The sequence below is a fragment of the Muntiacus reevesi genome, chromosome 3 (assembly GCF_963930625.1).
Source record: "Muntiacus reevesi chromosome 3, mMunRee1.1, whole genome shotgun sequence".
NCBI lineage: Eukaryota > Metazoa > Chordata > Mammalia > Artiodactyla > Cervidae > Muntiacus > Muntiacus reevesi.
In genome coordinates this window covers 236,237,190-236,261,859 of record NC_089251.1, presented here as the reverse complement: position 1 = coordinate 236,261,859, position 24,670 = coordinate 236,237,190, and the positions used below count along the sequence as shown (strand labels likewise).

At 41.2% G+C, this 24,670-nt stretch overlaps 1 protein-coding gene across 1 annotated transcript in view; it reads left to right on the top strand.

The window, feature by feature from the left end:
- The window catches only part of DPP4 (dipeptidyl peptidase 4), an 82,067-nt gene that overhangs the window by 37,468 nt on the left and 19,929 nt on the right, over positions 1-24,670 (top strand). The window contains exons 10-19 of the mRNA XM_065931645.1: positions 1,401-1,513; positions 10,982-11,117; positions 13,155-13,199; positions 15,518-15,625; positions 15,899-15,966; positions 17,125-17,178; positions 17,561-17,682; positions 19,408-19,455; positions 19,696-19,794; positions 21,910-21,979. Of these exons, the coding sequence (XP_065787717.1) occupies positions 1,401-1,513; positions 10,982-11,117; positions 13,155-13,199; positions 15,518-15,625; positions 15,899-15,966; positions 17,125-17,178; positions 17,561-17,682; positions 19,408-19,455; positions 19,696-19,794; positions 21,910-21,979 (863 nt within the window). The remainder of the gene's footprint in view (positions 1-1,400; positions 1,514-10,981; positions 11,118-13,154; positions 13,200-15,517; positions 15,626-15,898; positions 15,967-17,124; positions 17,179-17,560; positions 17,683-19,407; positions 19,456-19,695; positions 19,795-21,909; positions 21,980-24,670) is intronic.

Here is a 24,670-nt window from a genome sequence, read left to right as displayed (position 1 = left end):
CCTTCCCTGCTAATGAAAATATTGTCAGTCTCTCTTCAACAGCTTGCTGTGATTACTCTTGCTGAAGTCAACAGCATCTGGCAATTTTAAAGTATTTTTATTATCCCAGGAAAGAGTGTGATTTAAGGTTTTGTAATTTCTCCAAAAACTTTGAGGAATGACAAGCCGAAAAAGATGGGGAAAATGCTTTTGAAAGAAGCAGAGGGAATGAAAATATTTGAATGGAGGAAAAGAGAGGCTGTAATTGAATCAGAAGCTCATCTCATTTGCAGAAGTTGGATTGTGCCCTAGATAAAGTTGAAAAGCATGCTTATATATCAGGTTGTATTACTAACTAACAGATACATGACTAGTTTTAGTAGTTCTGTGATAAATTTGGCATTGATGTAAATTTCACACGTCCCACATTTGGAATAATAGTGTCATGTCTTGGTTTTCAAGACTGTTTCTCTCTCCAGGATGCATGTTTATAAAAACTGAAGAGCTTTATTAAGCCAAGGAAGAGGGAGATTTAGGGAAGGACCAGGATTCTTCACTAGTGTCATAAAAATAGTGGCCACACTATTTTTTTATAGGAAAATCTAATAGTGAAGTGTTTTTGCTGTAAGCAATTTAGGGAAAGGGATTTTTATTTTTACCAACTCACTGTTCAGTTTGGTTTATGAAGAGCTGCCATTTTAGGAAGACAGAGGAAGTTAAAAGAAAAAGAAATCAGAGGATAAATACGGAAATGTATTTTCAGTGGAATGTTATTTTTTGAAGAGTAAACTGGCCAAAAAAAAAAAAAAAAACACCATGGAACCTTCTCACTAAAAATATCGTATTATTTCTAATTTGTCAATTGAAAAATCTGTGTGTATATATAAAATAATTTTATAGATTTCTGTCACAATATTGACTGTAAAGCTCCAAAGAGGTGAACCTGAATTTGCAGTGGAAATATTGGCTTCCTAATTAGCATTTTGGCTCTGGGCTCAGGTAAACTAATTTTACTAGTGGATTGTATCTTTGGCTGAACCCAGGTATTCTTCCTAGTGGTTAGCCATCAATCTTCTTGTTTTCTGGAGTCAGGATATATTTACAGATTAAAATAATTGATTTTAACAAGTTTATCCTTTTTTGCTTGAAGTACATAAAGTATGAACATTCATTACTTAGACGGGAACCATTTATGTATTTCTGCCTGAATATGAGAAGGTTGCATGTCATGACTCTCCTTTAAGTTTATTTATCTATATTAAATTGTTTAAGAGTGTCTGGTTATAATTTTAGGGTCATAATTTAGCCATTTTTGTATAGTTTTAAACTTGTGCAATGATATTATATATATATATATATATATATATATTTTTTTTTTTTTTTTTTAAATTAATACCAGTTCCATGATTTTTTTTTCCTAGGCAGGAGCTGTGAATCCAACTGTAAAGTTCTTTGTTGTAGATATCAGCAGTCTCAGCCTGAACGTTAGTGCAACTTCCAAACAAATTGTTCCTCCTGGTTCTGTGTTAATAGGGTAAGACTCTTGACCCAAATGCTCATGCTGTAAACAATTCCACAGTTCTCAGGGAGAACACTTTCAAAATGAATGACAGAATCAATGGCAGCATCTCATGGTGTCACTTGGCCTGGCCCATCATTCATTCTTCCATTCAACTATTCTGTTGGGCTCTACCCCATAGGCCTACAAGGCCTGCACTTGCCCACATTTAAGAACAAGGACAGAGCCCAGTGTCAGCAACAGAGACATCAGTGGTTTAATGGATGGGGGATCTACATGTCTGAAGCAAGGTCCTGGAGCAACATCTCACCATGTGCTCTGGTGACATGACAGGCTTTGCTCCAGAGGGGAAGGGGAGACTGCCAGTTATAGGAGGAATTGTGTCAGCTTGGCTTATTAGTTACCATGGAAACCAGCAGAGGGGCATGCCCCTCACCACCCCTTTGATAAGAACAATCACTAGCTGGGGCTTGGAGCAAGCAGGTAGGAATGTCAGTCAGGTGAGTAGGGTATACGTGGAGTAAGCTCTGGTCCAGCAGGAGATGTAGAGAGCAAGAGAACAGTCATCTTGGGTGGCCTGACCCTACACACTCTTCACTGAGTACAAACTTCATGTCTTCATGCTGGACAGGGCCCTAGGGGTGGGCTTGCAGAATGAATAGAGCAGTCAGAGTCTCTGGTATCTTGGAGCCTACAGTCAAGGTGGGGGAGACAAACAACCAAGTAAGCAAATAAGGTTACATCATGTGAGGCAGTGAAATGTGAAGACAATCAAAGGAGGGCAGATGCGATGGTGATGGTGGGCGGAGGTCACGGAAGATCTCTCTAATAAGATGCCTGTGAGAAGTGATGTGAAGGAAGAGGGGGAGATCCTGCCACATGGAGAGTTGGGGGAGCAGTAGCTAAGCAGAGGAAGAGCAGGTGCAAAGTCCCTACAGAGGGAGCATGCATGGTACCAAGGAGGCCCTGCAAGGAGCCACAGATTCCAGAGCATCTGAGTAGAGAGGGGAGTATGGGAGGAAGGTCAGGTCACATGAGTCTTTGCAGGGCCTGGTAAGACCTAGACAATTTCAGGGAAACTGTGGATTAATTTTAGGGACCACCACCACCCCATGATACTGATGTATCTCAAGATGTAACTTGCTTGAATAATCCTTAGTGGTTTGAAATTCTCTGCTGCCGCTGCTGCTGCTAAGTTGCTTCAGTTGTGTCCAAACCTGTGCGACCCCACAGACGGCAGCCCACCAGGCTCCGCCATCCCTGGGATTCTCCAGGCAAGAACACTGGAGTGGGTTGCCATTTCCTTCTCCAATGCATGAAAGTGAAAAGTGAAAGTAAAGTTGCTCAATTATGTTTGACCCTTCACAACCCCATGGACTGCAGCCTACCAGGCTCCTTCGTCCATGGGATAGGCAAGAGTACTGGAGTGGGTTGCCATTGCCTTCTCCATTGAAATTCTCTGCCTTTCCATTATTTTCCTATAAACACAAAATTGCATGACACTTTTGGCTATCAGGTTGCTGTCTATTTTCCACTACTTATGTTGGTTTTGTCATTGCTTCTAAATGATGACTAGCATCTATTGAACACTCTCTATGTCCCAGGCACAGAGCATTACATGCTTTATTTTATTAGTCTTTAAATAATTCTTTCCGATAATAATAATAATTTTTTTTTAATTTATTTTTGGCTGTGCTGTGTCTTTGTTGCTGTGCACAGGTTTTTTCTCCAGTTGGAGTGAGTGGGGTCTAGTCTCTAGTTGCAGTGCTTGGGCTTCTCATTTCAGTAACTTCTCTTGTTGCGGAGCACGGGCTGTATAGGTGTTCAGGCTTCGGTAGTTGCAGCCCAACAGCTTGGTGATTGAGGCTTGTAGTTTCTAGAGCACAAGCTCAATAGTTGTGGTGCTCAAGCTTAGTTGCTCCGTGGCATGTGGGATCTTCCCAGACCAGTGATTGAACCTGTGTCTCCTGCATTGGCAGGTGGATTCCTTACCACTGAGCCACCAGGGAAGTCCTCCAATAGTTATTATATGTCAGATACAGATAAGAAAATGAGGTCTAGATGTTAGAAAATGACCCAGTAGGAGTCTGTATTCAAACCTTTCTGACTTGGAAGAAAGACCTTGTAAGCACTCTGCGAGGTGCCCCTCCCTCTGTGTGGATTCGGGTGGTGTCCTCAGATGCCTGAAGTTATTATCAGAGCAATACGAAAGCATCTTCCTGTTCAGGGTTGCATTGACTACAGCAGGCAAGCTGGAGGCTTTGCTCTATTGTTATTAATTCATTCACTTGCTTAGAAAAGATCTGTATTAACCTATTTATTCTGAGGGAAACTTAATTATCAATTAAAATGTTTTCTTTTCCCTGAATTTGTCCAAGGATATATAAATTTACCTGGAGGTTCTAAAATCTGCTGTTTGATCCCCTCCAGCCATCTCTCCCATCAACATTGATTAAGCACTCACTGTTTACACTCATGGATGTCATAGGAGTGAGTCTGCCTTCCAACACTTATGATGGGGTGGAGGATATAAACCATGTCAATAAATGACTCCCAGAACGCCTATGACAGAAGCATAAACAAAAGTCAGGAGGCACTCTGAGGAGGCGGAAATGGGTTTTCCGTGACCCTGGGGATCAAAGAAAGCATCTTGGAGAATGAGCAGATTGAACAGGGCATGATGGGGAGGAAGAACGTTGGAGTAGAAGGATGGCTGAGCATGCGAAAGCTCAGGACTGCCCAGGAAGGGGCTTTGGATCTTAAAGATGGTTTTAAGGACCCAGCAACCTTGGTGCAAGTGAGATAAAACACAGAGATGTGGTGGCAATAAGCAAATGGCAGGCGGCTGCTTGGGTTACAGGCCCAGTCCCCGTGCCCTCTTCTTCCCCTAGGAGTCTCAGAAGAGCAGAGCCTCATTGCTCCAGAGACACTCAGAATACCAGTGTGAGGCACAGATGAGAGATCTGAGGCCGAAAGTGGTAAATATGTTTGCTCAAGGTCACATAGCAAGTTAGCTTGGGAGCTGGGGATAGGACAGAGGCCCCCATCTGCCAGCCAGAGTGAATACTGTAATTAAGATGTACGGGGCGGGGATTGTGCTGGGTGCTCTGCTCACATTGTCTCATTTATTACCCATGTGCTGCTGTCTATGGTAGCATTTTCATGGCTATTTCCCAGTTGAAGGGATGGCATTTCCCCACTTAGAAATCACTTTCTAAGGCCTACTTGTGAATTTCAGAGCTCAGGAAACTTAAGCCGTTTAAGGATTTGTTTTTCACCCTATATGAATGATTCCTTAAGTCTCTGTTCTTCATAGTTCTCTATGCTGCTGTCACAGTGAGGGCTGCCTCACTCACTGTGGATATTTTCTGTGGAATGTATTTCAACCAAAGAAGTGTTTTGGAAATGCTACAGGACTGTGTTGTGTATGAAACTGCAAATCCAGCTCTGGTCTCTGTTAGCATCAGTACAGCTGCAGCTTTTCTAAAACCAGGCTTGAGGGCCCCTCTGGTGAAAAATGTTCTAGTACACAGTGATGCTCCATTTTCTGGCCTCCTGGGAACATCAGGAGGGTCAAGTTCATCCAGGCAACTTTGCCTCTTCAGCTGCCTCACAGCCTCTGTGGTGTCACATGGTAATTCACTCACTCCCAGAGTGAGGCCCCCCTCTGCCCACGCCCATCACTGAGTTTCTCTCTAGGCCTCATCCTTTCATCATAGAGCTCCCAGCAGCTGAAATCCTACAGGAAGATAAGGCTCGTTTGTTGGACGGGGCTCCTCTGACAACCAGTGAGAACCAGCCACTCCTGCAGTGGCTGCCCTCAATGAATTAAAAGTTCAAGTTGATCAGATTAAACCGTTCATTTGCATTGACTGCCTATGTTGGGAATTTTTTTTTATTTATTTCTTATTTATTTATTTATCTTTGATTGTGCTGGATCTTTGTTCAGTGTTGCGGCAAGTGGGGTCTCCTCTTGGTAGTGGTGTGCGGTGGTTTCTCTTGTTGCTGAGCACAGGCTCCATAGTTGTGCATGGGCTTAGTTGCTCCTCTGCATGTGGGATCTCCCCAGACCAGAGAATCAAACCCAAATCCCCTGCATTGACAGGCAGATCTGCACCACCAGGGAAGTCCTATGTTGGGAACTTGAGAGTGAGAAAATAGCAGATAATGTAAAATCATAAGTCTCCTAACTTACTTAGAGAAGTGCTTCACATGACTGGATTGAAACAGGACAAGTTTACAGGGAAGGGTTGGGCCAATCCTACAATAATATCTCCAGTACCTTGAAGGGGGGCTTCCCGGGTGGTGCTAGTGGTAAAGAACCTGCCTGCCAATGCAGAAGACATAAGAGATGTGAGTTCGATTTTCTGGAGGAGGGCATGGCAACCCACTACAGTATTCATGCCTGGTGAATCCCATGGATAGAGGAGCCTGGCGGGTTACGGTCCGCAGGATCACATCGAATCGTACATGAATGAAGTGACTTAGAACGTATGTACCTTGAAGGGTGCCTGGGACATAGCAAGTGCCTAATCAATACATGTAGAATAAGTGAATAGATAAGTTCGTGTATAGATGGATGGTTGAGGTGACTTTGTCTTGGGGGGATAGGAGTTTATACAGCCAGTGCGAAAAGATGGCCTTCACAATAAACTTGCATGGTAATCCCTCCTTTCTGTCTCCTCCCAGCCCTCTGAAAAGTCTGTGACCTGAAACTAGAGGATTAGGGATGGCCTATTTTACTGTTGAATGACTCTTGGGCCCCAAAACACCCAGCTTGTGACCAGCCCCACTCCATTCTCTCTGCTCTGGAAGGACACAGTAGATAAAGCCTTTTTATGTCTCCTCTGAACAGCTGATGACCCTTGTTCTATAAAGTGGGGACCTTTAAGGTCTAAGATTTTCACTCTGGAGGTCAGTGAACTGGACTGAAATATGCTGCAAGGTATGCAAGAAAGGAGGCACTTTAGGAGCTCACATGCTTTGAGCTCCATATCCCTCAGCTCTGCTTCTTCTCACCTCCATCATTCTGGTCCTCAGCAATCTGTCAGTGGACCCTGGAGGGCTGGCATTGCTGTCAGAGCAGAGGGGGGCATGGAACCTGTGGCTAGCGCTGGCAGGATGCCCGCTTCAGTGATTCACTGAATTAATCACTCCACCACCTACAGTTGCTTTTAGTGTTGTTGTTCAGTCACTAAGTCGTGCCGTACTCTTTGCAACCTCATGGACTGAAGCACACTAGGCTTCCCAGTCCCTCATCGTCTCCCAGAGCTTGTTCAAAGTCATGTCCACTAAGTCAGTGATGTCATCCAACCATCTCATCCTCTGTGGTCGCCTTCTCCTCCTGCCCTCAATCTTTCCCAGCATCAGGGTCTTTGCTCTTAGAAGTGGTATTCTTTCCAATATTCTTTCCAGTTAATATTAAGTACTTTATTTTAAGTATGTTTAACATACCAAAACAAACATTTACACAAATTAGGGGAATTAATATCACACAACAGACATTTATTACATGCTTCCTCTTTGAAAGGCAACAGCCACTTTTCAAAGGGATTCCCTTTCCATGTGCTTTCAAAGGCAAGTCTCTCCTTACACATTTAAATAGGATTTGCTTTGTAATATTCAGTTATTCCATCTATACTCACTCTCGAGGAATAAATAAATTTCATAGAGTGAGGAGTTTTATCCAGAAAAGAATTAAGAGAGTGAAACGAACCAGCAATGTTTACCAGAGGGATGGGTGGAGGGTCTACTGGGGGAATGACGAGGAGCAGGAAATCTGAAGCCAACTGCTTATTTTTAATCCTGACTCCAGTCCTGTCCAGCGGATGACCTTGGATGAATTACCTAACCTCTCTACGCTTCTGTTTATTTGTCTGCAAAACAAGAACTCTGACGTTCCTCCCTCATAAGGTGGTCATGAGTTTTATGTCAGCACTAAGACCAGTTCCTGGCACAGAGTGGACTCCACATGGGCTTGAACTCTCCTTGTGTCCAGGAATTACTTCACTGCTTTAGTATTAAAGTCAGCCATATTCCTCTTAGACTAATTCTGTTCCAGAAGTCAGAAGAGCTAGTTGAATCACCATGTCTAACCTGGGATAGGCAGTCAGCAGCTCATGGGGATACCAGGCTGCCTGTCCAGTGCCTGGTCACTCTTCCATCCCTCCCCCAGCCACTATGACCAGCCTGTTTTTACAGAAAGAAGTTGGCACCACGGGCAAAGTGTAGTTGATGATCCCACTTGTTGGATTCTTCTGACCTTGAGCGGGGACTTAAATCTTCCTGTAAAAAGTACAATTAAGCCATTGGTTTCCTTATGTCTTTTTCATGACTCACTGACATCCTGGCCTGGCATGATCACAGATCAGGGGTGGATTATGCACCCTCATTCCGTCTCCCCTCAATTCCAAATCCTAAAGAGAAACCGTGATTAAACAGAAGTGTGTTTATAGGTGAATTCAGAATTTACGGTCCGCTCCACTGGTGAACCGCATTTATGGAGCCCTCACAAGGTACAGAGTACATCTTGGGCTATGGAGAGTGACAAAGGTAGCTGAAGATACAGGTTCAGGAACCTTTGATCTAGAAACAGGCAGGGAAGATGCCAGATGCATGTGAGTTTCCTGGCAGACTTCCCAAATTCTGTTGCTCAATGTTTTCAAACGGAGAAAAATTTTTATTTGTCTGATTGCTGAACCTGAAGCATAATTTATGGCTTTCAGTAGATAAATTTATAGTACCAGGAGACCCACTAATCATGTTAAAGGATTTTCTTCCACCTCACCTGCCCCTTCCTCCTACCAGACCACTTTGGAAAAGAGGAAGGCTGTTTATTTCTGGAGTCCACCATCCTTATTGATGCCCATGGAACCCCTGGAAAATGTGTGCATGTATGTGGGGAAGCGTTTTCTCTCTAGAGAGAGGTACATGATTTTCATCCAGTTTACAAAGGGGTTTTGACTTAAAACAGTAAAAACTACTGGTACAGAACCAGGGGTAGCACCCCCGGGGCCTGCTGGCCTAATCCAGCCCCTACCCATTTTTGGATGATCCCACAAGTAAGAACGGTTTTCACATTTTTGAATGGTTGGGAAGAAAAACCATTAGAAGAATAATCCTTCCTGACACGTGAAATTTACATGAACTCCACATCTCAGCCGCTCCTTGTTGGCACACACCTACACTCATCCCTTACATATTGTCTCTGGCTGCTTTCTGCTGCCAAGGCAGAGCTGAGCCATTGTGACATAGAGCTTGTAGCCCCAAAACTTGGAAATATTTACTGGCTGGCCCTTTCCTGAAAATGTTTTCTGACCCCTGGTCTAGAAAGTTAATTTCAAAAATTTTTGTTTTCTATCTTGCGCTTCATTCTTCCATTCCCTTTACAAGTATTTATTCCCTACCCCCAGGAAGATAGATTTGCCTTTCCATTTTCTCATTTAACTCCTCTGCCTTGGGCTCAGCGTAGTCGAGTTTGATGAGATGCCCTCACTCCTGGGTCAGCGGAAGCAGCATTCAGCTTCTCAGACTGTGCGCCCTGGGGGTTTGGATACATGGCACAAGACCTGTGACAGGCATGTAGAAGGAAAGGTCTTCAAAAAAGCTTCATGGGCAGGGGATATTTTAGAAAACCCTGAGGGGTTTCCCTGGTGGCTCAGTGGTAAAGTAGTTGCCTGCCAGTTCAGGAGACGTGACTTCGATCCCTGCGTCAGATGATTCTCTGGTGAAGGAAATGGCAACCCACTCCAGTATTCTTGCCTGGAGAATCCCATGGACAGGGGAGCCTGGTGGGCTATAGTTCATGGGGGTCACAAAAGAGTCGGACACGACTGAGCAACAGCGACAACTAAGGAAGTTCAAGCATGTCTATCGTTTCAGACTGAAGGGCAGGTTGACCGAGCCGGGAAACCTCATAGGGTGCTCATGGCACACCAGCCATGCAGACTGGAAAAGGGTGCAGTTCTTAATAAGCGAGAGAAAGGACTGAAGTAGACAGGAGTCTCCGTGTGAGTGTGGGGCTGCTGGGTGATGAGCTCTAGGCTTCTTCCAGTGCCTGCCACCTGCAGCGGGGACAGCCCGGAGGCCCGGGTACCGCTGGGCACATTAACACAGTGAGTGATCCGCGCCATAAGGGTGAAGGATTTAAAGTGCTTTATCTAACACCTGGTCCATCCTACGTGCTTGATAAATGTTTGGTGTTTGATTTAGTGTCTGTGAAGGGAGCAGAGACTGGAAGTGATAATTAATTCTGAGGAAGGACAGAGCTATTTAGGTCACGAGGATGGGACAGGACTACCCCATCTGTTCAGTGCCACATTCCACAGAATTTTAGGGAGTGCCTGTTTTGTGCCGGGTAGGCCCTGGAGATACCCCGTGAACCCTCAGAGAGTTTGCAGTTAAGCAGGGGAAAGAGCCCAGTAACAAAAGGAGGGGGACAGGGACAGCCTGTGAAGTAAAGAAGGACCATTTTAGGGGTAACAGATACGGCCATAGGGTCAGATGGGAAGGGCCTGGAAGAAAAGATTCCTTTGGAATCCTTGTGATAAAAGGAAACAAGGTTTTTATCAGACACTGGACGAGAGTGATTTAAGAACAGTCATACAAAATCACACAAGGGTGTGGGAAGCAAATGGAATAACATAAATTATCCAAAGCAAATATTTAGGGAGGCTAGCAGAAAGGTAAATTATGAATTCCATGCATCTCACTATCACTCAAAATGTAATTCCAAAAATTCTTAAAGGTATGTGTTGGAGGAGGCTGCACTGCTTGAGATATCTCTATTTGTATGAATTTATGCTAAAATAACAAAAGTTTCCTTAATTTCTTCACATGATTCATATTATGACACTTGAGAAAAGATTAGTATGATACAATGATTTGATTTTCAAAGTTTGCAGAGATAGGAGTCCATTTTTCTCCCCGCTTTGAAAATGAAGTTAAGAGAAAGGGGTCAGTTGTAGTTTCTATCTACTAGCAGGAATTTTCTAGAGAAGCACACCAAATCATCAGAAAAGACTCAAATCTCAGCCAGAGTTCCTGGCTTCACTGTAATGCTCCTTCAAGACAGCAGAAAAGAGATAGGAAAAGGGTCCCTCTTGATACCCCAGCACCACCAAAGGCCAGTTGAGGACTTGCAAAGTCCTTAGTCATGGTGTGAGTCACATATGCTACCCTGTGAGATGTTAGCTGCTTCTTCCTGTCAGATATATTTTCATTTCCATTCAGATTTAAGTTTCACTTTGTGCTTTAAGAAAGGGTAAAATGCTCTGGTGTTAAATGGTTTCAACAACGATTGAAAATTGTATTCCCGTGAAGATTGATTTCATCGAGCAAAATGTCTATTTGTACCAAGGTCTGGAAATAGTTTTTCTCTCTCTCTCTCTCTTTCCTCCCCACCCTCCCTTCCTCTCCACCCTCCCTTCTTTCCTCCCTCCCTTCGTTCCATCCTTCTGTCCTTCCTTCCTTCCCTTCTTTCAGGGATCACTACTTGTGTGGCGTGACATGGGTAACAGAAGAAAGGATTTCTTTGCAGTGGCTCCGCAGGATTCAGAACTATTCGATCATGGATATCTGTGACTATGACAGGTCCACGGGAAGATGGATTTCCTCAGTGGTAAGGTTGAATTGGGATATTCTGCTTCCAAAGCTCCATGTGATCTGAGGGTTGTATGAAAACAGGAAGAACGCTATCAGGAAATACAGTTTGAGTTTTTGTTCTTCCTCTGTGTCTGACCCTGAGGCAGTGAAGAAGTCTTGATTGACTTTTAGACACTTTGATAACCTGGTGGTACTTCTATTTCACCTTCTCTCACTACTCTGTTTTAGGTATGGTGACTATCACTTGGGATATGGGTGGTGGCTGGAAAACCAGAAAATGGAATTTGATGTCAAAATTCACAAAGTCCGAGAAAACCATGGGCTGCAAGGTCAAGGAAACATGTTTCAATAGAGAAAACAGAGTATGCAGAGTAACTTGCTGAATCTATGTTCAAGAAACAAAACAAGTATCAAGAGGTCACAAACCTATTATTAATAACCATCCTATGACTGTGACTACTTTTCAGCAGTAAACAGCTTTAGAAAGTAAATAGATAACTTCTGGGCTCACAGGGTTTCAAATTAAGGCAAGTGTTAATCCAACCTTGAAGTGCTGGGGGCCTTTCCAGCCCAGAGACCACAAGATTCAGCTCTTGGATCAAATTTAAAGCCCCTTAGGGATCAACAGCCTCGGGAGGGGAAAGTCTGGGGGAGGTTTTCTGGCATATATATCAAGGACACCTCTATGAGCCCTTTTCTGGCAATGGGCTTGTGCCTATACACCTCTCTCTGCTTCATTCTAGATAGGCCCAGGGCAGAGTTGCCTCAGAAATCTTGGGCCCTATATCTTGATCCACTCATTCACAACTATATAGCAATCATTGAATATCTATTTTGTTCCAAGTTCCATGCATGGCTCTGGGTGGAAAAAAATATTAGGTAGCATGCCTGTCCCCAAAATGTTTATTTTCTAGTAGGGAATATTGTTACGAAGACCAATAATAATTACCATTACTGTGAACACTCACAGTAGCCAGACACTGCAGAAACAGGCTCAGTAACGGTAAGGAGCTTGCTTAGGTCACAACGCCAGTCAGAATCTAAACTATAAAACCAAGCTCTTTGCTTCCTGACAATTAAATCATCCCAATATCAGCATAGTGTGCTCTAAAAGTGTATATGCAAGGTACAAAGGAAATCTAGGGCAAAAGATATAATCAACTTGATTAGGGACAGGCAGAGGGGGGTGGGAGGCGACACAGAGGAGACAAGAGCAGCCTGGAGTAAGCTGCCATATGCAGGGCATAGGATGGCATGTGGACCCTGTGAGTGGAAGCTATGCAAAGGCGTCTGAGGTGAACAGCTTGGAGCCCACAGGGGCTGGGGATACACAGGACTAGGGGTTGAGGGAGAGCTGCAGTGTTGCTGAGGTTTGAGATATAGGCTAAGGCTGGGTACCATTCTGAGGGGCTTGGCCTTACCCTGTAAGACACAGGGAGCTTACTTCAAGGTTTTAAATAGGAGAGGATCATAATGAGATAGAACCATCAGTTGCCTGATGAAGTCAGCTGTGGGTTTAGTGGAGTGGAAAGCAGATTGGAAGGAGAACAGAACAGCAGAGTCTACAACCAGGACATCAGAGCGATGGACCTGGGAAACCCGACGGACACAAACTAAGGCAGTAGCAGTGGAGAAGGGCAAAAGAAGTCAAAAAACTAGAAGACAGGGGCTAAGGAGGTTCCTGTGAGAAGAGGGGGAGGCTGGAATGATTCCCAGGTCTCTGGTTTGGGTAAATGGTGCCACTAGCCTGCAGAAGAATAAGGGAGTAAGAACAAGCTGGTGGGGATGGAGGAAAGATGAGGTAATCTTCAGTTCTGTACTCACTGAACTGAAAATGCTAGATGAGTTTTAGGGATGACGTACGAGTTACACTCCCAGGACAGAGCTCTAGGCAAGAGAGGTAAATGTTCTAATGTAGTTATGTGAAAGGTACTAACATAAATATAAATATGTGAATAGAGATAGCTTTCGCTTAAGTACAATAAATCTTATTGCCACCAATTGCAGCTAAAGATAGAATTCATATCTCATTTCTCTATTTTTCCCTCCCTAGGAACGGCAACACATTGAAACAAGTACCACTGGCTGGGTTGGAAGAGTAAGTTGTAAAAATTATGGATTTTTCTGTTCTATGGATCAGATACTCAGAGCTATTTCATATGCAGATATAACAAACAAGGGCTCTATGTTATTTGTTATTAATGGAGATATTAGTTGACCTTTTCCTCATAATATTTAAATGCTCCCTCTAGAGAGACCTTTTTATAGAGCATATATAACATGTTCAGTTGAAAAAAAGTAAAAGGACAACTGAAAATTCAAGAGAACAGCAGATAAAACAAAAGACATACTCTAGGCAAATATCTAGCTCCCGGAAAGTTAAAAAACAACCGTTGCTGAGAGGCAGCCAAGATACCAAATGTCCTTGTTGACCTCATATTTGAAGTTAGGTACTTTGGAGGCAGAAAACACAGTTTTTGCCCACAGCCTGCACAAATGCAGAAGGAGACACGACTATCTACTGCTGAATCGAGGGGGCATACACACCTCACCGGCTCTGCCCCTCTCTTTGGACGAATCATATGTGGGTTCATAGTTTATTATACCCTGAGGCAGAACTTTATCCAGGAAAGCAGGGGCCCTCAGTGAGGTCCCCTGCCTCACACAACGCTTTGGTGGGGGCTCACTGGCCACGTTGCTACAAGACCATGGAGTGAAGCGAATTGATGAAGGCGCTCCAGCCACTGTGGCAGTGTGAAAGAGGAAGATTGAATCACACCTAATTATTACAACCACTTCTATGCAGCCCCTTTATGAGAGAAACAAAGTGACATTAAAAAACATAAAAATTCCTTCTCTCTCAGAGCACAGAGGTGCGGCCCCCTGGTCCAGGAACACAGCCCTTCCAGCTGGGCTCAGAGCGCCCGCCCCCGAGCATTCACACGTCCTTTTTGTTCAGGCATTGATTGGGCAGAGGGGAGAGGTTTGCCAACATGAAAAGTGGTTTCCTCCATGGCAAGAGACATGCTACACTTCCTCACGACTCTTTGAAAAAAATATGTTTTTTCCTCTCTGTATTTAACCAGACAGATGCCACTTTTCACACATTTCTACTAGGCACAACTCCATCCAGGGGAAACAGGGAAATGTATTAAAAAGATAAGGCTGTGAACACAGGTCTAGAGAGGGGAATGTGTTTCCGAGCTCTGTAATGAGAACACCAAGTGTATTGCACGCCTCGGCTTGCTCCATAAATGAATTCGCTTTGAATCACTAAATAGAAGAGAGAAGCATTTTTCTTCCTTCCCAAAATGGGAGCTGATGAGAGAGGAAACAGCGAGGGTGAAGTGAACCAACAATTTTAAAAGACCATCTTCTACCTGCTCTCAAATGTAGTAAGGAAATCGAAGTCGAGACATATTCTTATCAGGCTGGGAGAGACCCTCTTCTGCTTAAACGACATTATGTTCTGAAAACTATCTTTTACCGAACTGTAGAAAATGGAAATTTTGTTCTATATTTCCATACAACTATTTTTTTGGGTAAATTGTTGATCCTATTTAGCAAAATGAGAAGGCCTATAATAAAAATGATAGCTATATGAATGTTTCTGTATGAAATATACGACAGACATTCCTTATGGTATCTAGTCCAGAAATGATTAAAGAGTTTCTAAGTCTGACTTTCAAAAAAATGATGTATAAGTAACAGGGTTGGGGGCAGGGTATCCCTCAAATTACAAACCACCCTCCAACCAGAAACAGTCAAAAATAATATTAGTCTGTTTCAAGAAAGCACGTTGTGACATGGAGGAAATTTACTTAATAGAACTGAAAGACTGATGCTATTTTTTTCACGCTGGTATCAAGACATCATAGCATTATTCTCCACAAACAGAAGATGCCTAAGGGTAACAATGACCACTGCTCTGTGTTGAATGTCGTGTGTAATCCTCCCTACATTCTTTCATTTGCATGCATGCATGTTAAGCCACTTCAGTCATGTCCGACTCTGTGACCCTATGGACCATAGCCCGCCGAGCTCCTCTATCCCTGGGGTTCTCCAGGCAAGAATGCTGGAGTGGGTTGCCATGCCCTCCTCCAGGGGATCTTCCCAACCCAGGGATCAAACCTGCATCCCTTACATCTCCTGCATTGGCAGGCAGGTTCTTTACCACTGGTGCCACCTGGGAAGTCCATTCTTTCATTTACTCCCCGCCAGAAAGCCCTTAGGAGTTAGATCTTTTGTCTGCATTTTCTAGGAGAATTTTCTCTTGAGACCCTCTGATTGAATTTGGCAAGTAAATGAATCATGGGTTTTGAGCATAGGTGTTGGAAGGACTTTCTGAAACTAAAACTGGTAGTGCGCTAAGACTAATGTGCTTTAACATGTTTCATGTTTCCTATTATTTTCTAGTTTAGGCCTGCAGAGCCTCATTTTACCTCTGACGGGAATAGCTTCTACAAGATCATTAGCAACGAAGAGGGTTACAAACACATTTGTCACTTCCAAACAGATAAGAGAGTGAGTATTTTTACACGATTTATTTTGGGTTGATCTCCTTTTTTTGGGAAACTAATTTGAAGTGAAAATCATGTGGTAAAGTCGATCACGATGTACAAATAATCAGACTAATTCAGATACCCCGGTGGTATCTGGAGTAGGTAGGATGGGGTGGGGGGAGACCCAAGAAAAAGACCTGAGATTACCTGAATTCCTGATATAAATTATTTAATCCTCCCCTTAACTTTGATCAGAGAGAGTCTAATAAACCTTTTTTTTTTTAAATCCCATCAGAATTGCACATTTATTACAAAAGGAGCCTGGGAGGTCATTGGGATAGAAGCTCTTACCAGTGATTATCTGTAAGTATTCTAATCATCAGTAGGATGTCAATGTATTTGTCAGAATCACGCCCTCCTTTGCCCAGAAATAAGGAAAAAATCTTCTACAAATAAAGAGTAGTCTATTTGGAATGTGTTCAGACTTTTTTCTTTCTAACATACGGAAGCCTTAATGATTTTCACATATGCTCAGCAGACTTGATACCATGCCACCAACCAGCACTACCTCTTGCTCTTACCTGCTTTACATTAGAGATGCTGCAGCCTCTTTTTCTTAAACATTTTGGAACACTGAACTATTCTGGAGCATTTTGATAGGTTTCAGGTGACACCGTATGTTTAGAAGGCTTGGAGAGGCTACTGTATCTGTCCCAGCCTTAACCTGTGGCAAATGGAAAGCTTTGTGGAGGCTGTCAAAGACCCTGCACAAAATGGTGGGACAGGGAGTGTTATTTTTCATTAGAACCTGAGGCACTTATAATTCTGTATCGGTTTCACCACAGAGGAGTTTTGCCATTGCTCAAAGCAGTTTTTGAAGGTCCTGTTTAAAAGTGGCTCTGTCAGTCTCAGAAGGATGGGGCACCTGCCACTGAGTGGTCTGTGTTATGAAACAGAGAATATGGAAAACCGTACAGATAAATGGGGGCTTCCCTGGCTGGTAAAGAATCTGCCTGCAATGCAGGGGACCTGGGTTCAATCCCTGGGCTGGGAAAATCCCCCGGAGAAGGAAATGGCAACCCACTCCAGCATTTTTGCCTGGGAAATCCCATGGACAGAGGAGCCTGGCAGACTGCAGTCCATGGGGTTGCAAGAGTCAGACACAACGTGGTACCTAAACCACCACCACATAGATAAATGGGGCTTCAACTTCAGACTAGTTGTCCAGTCATGTTTTTCTAAAAGAAGACTTTTTTGAGTTTTTACTTGTCATTTTAACTAAGGGAGTCATCCTCATATTCAGATATTTTAGCCTGTTTTAAAAAAAAAAGAATCCCCTATTTATAGAGATGATGCCCCTATTTCTGAGAAATAAAGGGGCAGGGAAAAATGATAAAAGTCGGGCAAGCACTGATACACATGCACTTGTATGAACACTAATGCTGGTTGTTGAGTTAAAGGGAGTATACTTGACTTTTTCTGTAAAACATAATTAATACATTTCATTTGTTTTCTCCCCAGATACTACATTAGTAATGAATATAAAGGAATGCCAGGTGGAAGAAATCTTTATAAGTAAGAATTTTATCAAAGTGTTAACGAGCTTTTAGCTAATGAACAATTTCTGGCTTTTATGTTTTCATTTTTTATTTTATTTTTTTGCCTAATCCTAATATATTAAATTGGAACTGCTACCGAATGCTTTTATTCCTCTATAAACCAACCCATATGTCATCAAAAGAGCATGACTTTATTAGATGCTTTGTGATATTTGCAAACAATGGGAGGTTTGAGGTTATTATGGATTAAGTCCTTCATTTATTGCATATTAACTCATTAAATTTCATGAGTATTTCTTGGCATTCTGATATCTTTGAAACTAGTACATGGCATTCTCTAATTCCTTCTTTCATTTACCCCTTTATCAAGTACTTAATTTCCACCATTGGTTTTACAGAATCCAACTTAATGACTACACAAAAGTGATGTGCCTCAGTTGTGAGCTGAATCCAGACAGGTGTCAGTATTACTCTGTATCGTTCAGTCAAGATGCAAAGTACTATCAGCTGAGATGTTCTGGTAAGTTTGAATTGAGCAGGGGGTACCCACAAAGTCCCTCTCAAGTCATTCCCTCCATCCCCTCCCCTCTCTGGACAACCTTCTCACCACCCTCCTGGCTCAGCATCTCCATTCCTGAAACCTCCTTTTCAGTGTCCAGTTTAGGAAATATTTTTTCTGCCTTGATCACTTCTCTCCTATTGAATCTGAATGCTTGAAATGACATAAGTCCTTTTCCCTTTCCACTCAATGGGTAAGTGCTGAGCTAGCCATCTTTCTTTCCCCTTCTAACCAAGAGGCTTGCTTTTAGACTGAAAGCACACATACCCAGAGCTTATGTATGACAGAGGTACTTTTCATCCTTATATATACACCTAGTGTGCATTTTTTAATGCAAATTTTAATTGTATGCACTTGCCCCTTTAAATGAGAAAAAGGTATGTACGGTGGGTCCTGTGACTCAGCCTGCTCACAGCTTCATCTTCTGTAACTATTGTTATTATTGTTTTCTTTATTAAAAAATGAAGAAATCTGGATGAAGAGAGGTAATGTGATTTCACAGGTCATGCAGCTCATAAGAAGCACAAGAGGATTCAGACACAGGCCTCTACCATTAAACACTAGATGACTTCTTAAAGTGAGAGGAAGAAATTTGGATATTCTGAAAAGTTGACAAGAACTGTCCATTGCCAAAAAGAGGTCTCCTTATCTGAACCTTTCTGTACTGGCATGCTTTAATATCATATTTTTCTTCCTAGTTCTTTACCATGGCTGTTTCCAGAAACCATTTTTGAGCACGTGTTTCATGTATATCAGGCACTGGGCTCAAGTTTTGTATTCATAATCTTATTTGATCCTTAAGAAAACTCTGTAATGTAGATATGATTGTCCTAATTTTATACATAAAGAGATTGAAGCATAGGTATGCTGTCCTAAGTCACAAAGCAGGAAAGTCAAGGATTCAATCCCAGGTCCTTAGAATGCCTCCACTGTGGTTCTGATCAAGTGTAAAAATAGTGTGATCCAAATGTGTCAAAATTAAATAGCTCACTAAGTAGCTTTTTCTATACATTACCTTCCACTCTGCAACTACCACAGTTGGGATAAATAGTGAAGATCTGAGCGTGTGAGAAAAACACTTTCTCATGCCAGGAAGGAATCGCTTATCCAAGTCAGGCACACTGCAGATGTGCCGCCTGGCCCAGTCCTCCATAGTGGGGACAGCAGCGGAGGGGATCTGCCCTTTGAAGGCGGGGAAGTGGAAAGTGGAGCGGCAGTGGAGTGTGGGCCCGGGGATACCTGTCTCCGGAGCTCCACCCCTAGTGGGCAGGGCCTGAGAGAGGGTGTGGCCTCTCTGGACCTGGGAGTGAGAGCCAGGAAGGCTGGTGGCTTACCGTGGGTCTCAAAGGCTTAGTTCACAGAAGAAAGAATTGGGCTCAGAAATGATAATGTGCGCAAGGCACTAAGCAGGGCCAGATGTGCAATTTCTGTTTCATTCTCCAGAGCCCGGTGCCTCTTCAGTGATATTAATACTTCTTAGACTCAAATTGCGTTCATTTTATGGAAAAAGAAAATCAGCTAACACTTATAAGCCTCTTATCCACTGTGATATTCATTCTATCAAAGCTAAATGGTGTCAAAGTTATATCAAAGTTAAATGGTAACAAATGCTATTTTTGAAAAGTATGGTATCTTTTTTTTTTTTAATGCTCTGAAATATTTTTTTTCGCCTGATTATGTTAACAGGTCCTGGTCTGCCCCTCTATACTCTGCATAACAGCAGCAATGATAGAGGTAACATTTTCATATTTTATCCTTGGTTTGCTTTTTAGGAAAGTATGTGTGAATAGGAGCAACATGTGCTTAGCATAATGGGATTTTCTTCAGCTTTAGAGTGTCTTGACAATGACTTGAACACAAGGTTTAAGATATGAAATGTGTATAGTCTCATCAGTGAATCACCCCCTTGTTCCTTATTGCTTTGCACAATCCAAATTCTTCACGTTGTAACAAATGCTTCAAATATTTGTTGAGAACTGAGAGTCCTGGAAAACAATTCAGATTTGGATCAAGTGCTGCAGGATGTCCAGATGCCCTCAAAGAAACTGGACTTCATTCATTTGCATGGAACAAGTAAGTGAAATTTCTCTTGGAATGTAACTTTTCACAGAAACACCAATAAAATTATAACTAAATGTAAATTGATCTGACAGTATGTATTTTATACATAAATCTATTATAATGTTATTTTTCCATAAAATGTTCTATCACAAGAATGACTAGTTTTACATTTTTTTAATCTAAAAATATAATAGTCTACATAAAATGTATTATTTTAAATGGAACATACTTGGATAAATTGCACTGTTGCTAGCTAGTTCAGTATCATCCCATTAAGTAATTTTATTCTACTATTAAGTATTAATTGTGTTTTTAACAATGAAATACTAATATATTTTACCTTTAACCCAAATAGATTGAAAATGACTTGTGTAAAAAAATTAAGTTTGGCTGTAAAATGTTGAAACTTCAGTCCAAGGATAGAAATCTTGAATATTTCCTAATCTCCTCTCCATGATGGGCCCTGGCCTAATGGCCTGATCATGCATTATGTTCAGGGACCAATAAGAACAAGGGATTTCTTTGAGTAGGAAATCCTATTATTTTTTTGTAGTTGTTTTTATTTGCTTTTTTTTCCCATTAAGGGCTAATAATTCATAGGGAAGGAGGGGCATCCATCAAGAGTGATTTATTTTAGATTGTTTTTTAATAAAGGATAATAATAGAAGACATTCAGCTCGTCCAGTTTTAAGTGGCAGGAAAAGCATGGGAGTGGAGGGTGCTTCTGAAGAAGAGCTTAGAGCAATGCTCCTGAAACTGCAGGTGCTTTTGGATCACCTGGGACCTCATTAACGTGCACATTTTGAGCCAGCCTGTGAGCGTGGGCCCAGGATTGAAGCTTGTAATAAGCTCCCACGTGATGCTAGTGCTGCTGGCCCTTGAAACTGGTTTGACTGGCAAGGGCTTAGGGTTTTGAAGAGCTAACTGGACTTCCTGGAACAGAAGGCATTGAATATTACAATATAACATATTAAATATTCGGATGTGACCCCCAGAGAAAAGACTGTGCATCTTAAAAATTACAGGAAGTAAAACATTTCCAGTTAACTAGTGTTGATTCAAACAAAGGAGAGATCAAATACTGGGTTTGACATATTTTTAAAAAGTATCATGATCAACTGATAGTTTGACATTCTACTCAAATAAAAATAAAGAGACTAAAATTTTAGTTATCATAAGTACATTTGATCAGAAAGCATAAAATAACCAGCAAAATACAAATTAAAGAAAAATCTACCTATCTAAAGATTGTACTCTTAAACTTTTCTTTTTTTCCTCAACTAAAATAATTATAACAACCAAAATACAAAAGAAAGGTGAACATAAGGAAGAAACATCTCTAGAGATAAGGATTTTTTTCCTTGTAGGTTAAATCTACTGAAGCTGGAAATATTCTTATTAAAATATGAAACAGCTCTCTTCTCTCTCTCTGTATCTCGTTTTTAAAGATTAGTCTAACTAATTAGCCTGAATTTGGTAGCAAAGGTAACCAATTTATTTTTTAGGGACAAATTTTACTAAACTGATGTTAAATCAAGCAGAGAGATTTAAACAGACCTGCACAAGATCGTGCAGAACAGTTTGCCCCACGTAAACCTAGTTTCAGTCTCTGAAACACAGAGCTGAAAATGGGAACTCATCTTACAGCCTGGGATGGCAATAAGAATTACAAAAATGTTATTAAATCAGAATTTTAAAATAGTGTTAAGGCCAACTAAAAATCCTAAACATCTTCAAAGAAATTCAAGAAGAGGAAAACATTTTGGAGGAAAACTTAGAACATAAGCCATAAACAAACTAGATAAGTAGATCAGATGCCAAAGAACAGAATCATAAAAACAAAACATTAGCAATTCTAAGATGCACTTTTATTTTACAAAACACCAATGTATTTAATAGATCCATTAGAAACAACTTTGTTTTAACCTTAAACTAATATTTTAACCTGAAAGAGAATATTTTTTATAGCTGAAAAGCATGCTAAATCAAAACGGTTCATTTTCTTTTTCTATAATAATTTAACAAATTGCTAAACTCTACATGTTATTTGTCACTGGCAGAGATAAGAAACGAAAACCGTGTGCTAATGTGTTCTTAATTCACTAATTAATCTTTCTGTTTGTTTAGAATTTTGGTATCAGATGATCTTGCCCCCTCATTTTGATAAATCCAAGAAATATCCTCTGCTAATAGAAGTGTAAGTATTCAAGCTAAAGGAATAATGTAGAAGTAAACCATTGTACATGTTTACCCAGTGTAACTCACTGAAAAATAGAGACAAATGCATCCTTTCTTGCTTCCTGAATTATTGTAGAGCAATTTTAATAATTCTTCCATTTTGCAATCACAGATCCAAGCCTGTATTTTCTACCATCTTTCTAATAGAGAAACTAGACACTCTTTTTCCCTCATAATGGCATATGGGTTTTGTTTTAATTTTTTTTCCCCCTTGAACTCCAGGGGAATTTGAAAGAAATTCTCAAGTTCCCATTTTCATCCTTACCTCTTAGACATTTTAATAAGCAATAGATCGGTATTACTAGTCTTCACAGTTTCCTTATCCCTAAATTTACCCAAATATCTCTCATTGGTGGTCTTTAATTCATTCCAGTGTCAGGTTTCTCTTTATGTAGTTCCTGAAATATCATTGCCTGGTATTTTCCATTTCCTTTTTTGGTGAAGAGAAGATATGATATGAGAAAGTATTCATTATATAATTTAAACTTCTCCACGTCCTTGAGAAAGTTCTGAAATCACAAGTCTTTGAGCAGTAAATGTGAGCTCCCATGAGGTCTAAATATTGTATCTTTGCATTTTTGGTAATTAGTAGGAAAACATTACTTCAATCTCCAAAATTGCCCTGACCTCACACATAATGCCACAATGCCACTCTTCCTATCCCAGCTTGCCTCATTTCCTTTATTCAAAACAAAACAAGCCAGACAAGTGCTATGTGCCTGCTGCATGCCAGGTAATTTGCCTTATTTTGTCCGCATTGCAAGCCTATGTAGTCAGTTCTATTGGGTCCATTATACAGAAAAGAAAACTGAAAACTTGGGGATACTTTCCAGTTGTTACTAGCAAAAAAAAAAAAAACCAGAAGGAATACAGATACTAACATGAGACACACCCTTTATACAGCACATTCCCCTGCATTTACAGTTCCATGTAAACCAAACATAAACGTTCAGAAAAAGAGAAAGAGGTATTTTAAACTTTCAGATACACTGTTGGATTCTCATTACACCTAATTTAGTCAAATTTTGACTACAGTAACATTCACTTGCTTGGGGCCTTAGCCCCAGTACCGAACAAGATCCTTTACAATTAAAAAAAAGTAATGTTTTCACATAAGGGTTTGTTTAAAAAGAAAAAAGTGATATTTTTATCTTCTTGAAATCCTTAGTAAGTAATAATTAGATCTCCCTTTCATTAGGAAAGTTTAAAAAAAACATGATAAATTCAGGCCCAGAGTGATTTTCCTCTTCATTTTCTTAGATGTCTGAATCTTTATTTTCTATTTTTAAAAATAATGTTGCTTAATCTTCAAGCTTACTTAACCTGACACATAGTTAATACTAAGGGAAGCTATTAACTCTACCAAATTTAATATCATTCAAAAGACCAGGGTATTTCACAAGTTAAAAAAAAATGTTTACTTGCTTAAGAAATTCACGAGTGCCTTCTTTTTCTAAAACTTAGAATGATACAATATCTAGTGTAAAATTAAAGTTGTACAATGAAAAAAAATGTGAAAGTGTTAGTCAATCAAAGTGTCCAACTCTTTGCAACCCCATGGACTGTAGCCCATCAGGCTCCTCTGTCCATGGAACTCTCCAGGCAAGAACATAGGAGTGGGTAGACATTCCCTTCTCCAGGGGATCTTCCCAACCCAGGGATGGAACCCAGGTTTCCTGCATTGCAGGCACATTCTTTCCTATCTGAGTCAAAATTAAAGTCATACAATCAATATTTGGCTTAAAACAAGTTCTTTTGACTGCCATCCCCAAGGAAAGAGAGGAAGATGTTAACAAAGATGTCCAAGCAGGTCTTGTCCAATCCTGTTGGCAGGGAGAGTGAACAGATGAGTAGCAGAGATGGGCTGGAAAGGGAAGAGTTACCGGAGAAGATCTGGGTCCAGGAGTCTTGTAGATCATGCAAAGAAGACCTGTTTACAAGATCTGATGACCTGGAGGAAATGTCTTGATTAACAAATGGAAATGAGAGGGCTTGATGAAGACTGTATACACAGCTATGTATGGATAAGTTACAGCCTGTGAAGAATGCAGCTATGAGAGAATTAAATTTGCTAATAAGTAGAATGCCAACAATAACCCACTTTCCAATAGTCTATTTCTTTCTCCTTTGAAGTGTGTTTTTTTTTTTTTGGCTGCACCATATGGCATGCGGGATCTTAGTTGTCTGACCAGGGATCGAACCCATGCCTCCTGCATTGGGAATACAGTCTTAACCACTGGATCGCCAGTGAAGTCCCTTCTTTGAGGTGTTCATTCATACTTTGGCCCATTCCACAGTGCCTTGTGGGCCTTAGTGAACAGCACTGTGCTGGCTCTTGAAGCAAATGCAGTGCATGTCCTACAGCAGTCTAAGTCCTTAAGGAAGTTCTAATCAAGGAAACTTGTAGTCTAAGAGTGTTTGTAAGCTCAATCAGAAAGATATACTTGAAGCTGCATTTATTGTCATCTTCATTATTTTTTCATTATACAACTCCCCTATTCTAATTATTAGAGTATTTACTTTGATTTCTAAGATATATGCAACTTAGTAAACATTGGCCTGTGAAGTCTGTGTTTGATGGCAATCTTCAAAGATAAAATTGATGGGCATCTTCGGAGGAAACACACAGCCATTATAGTCATGTTGCCAT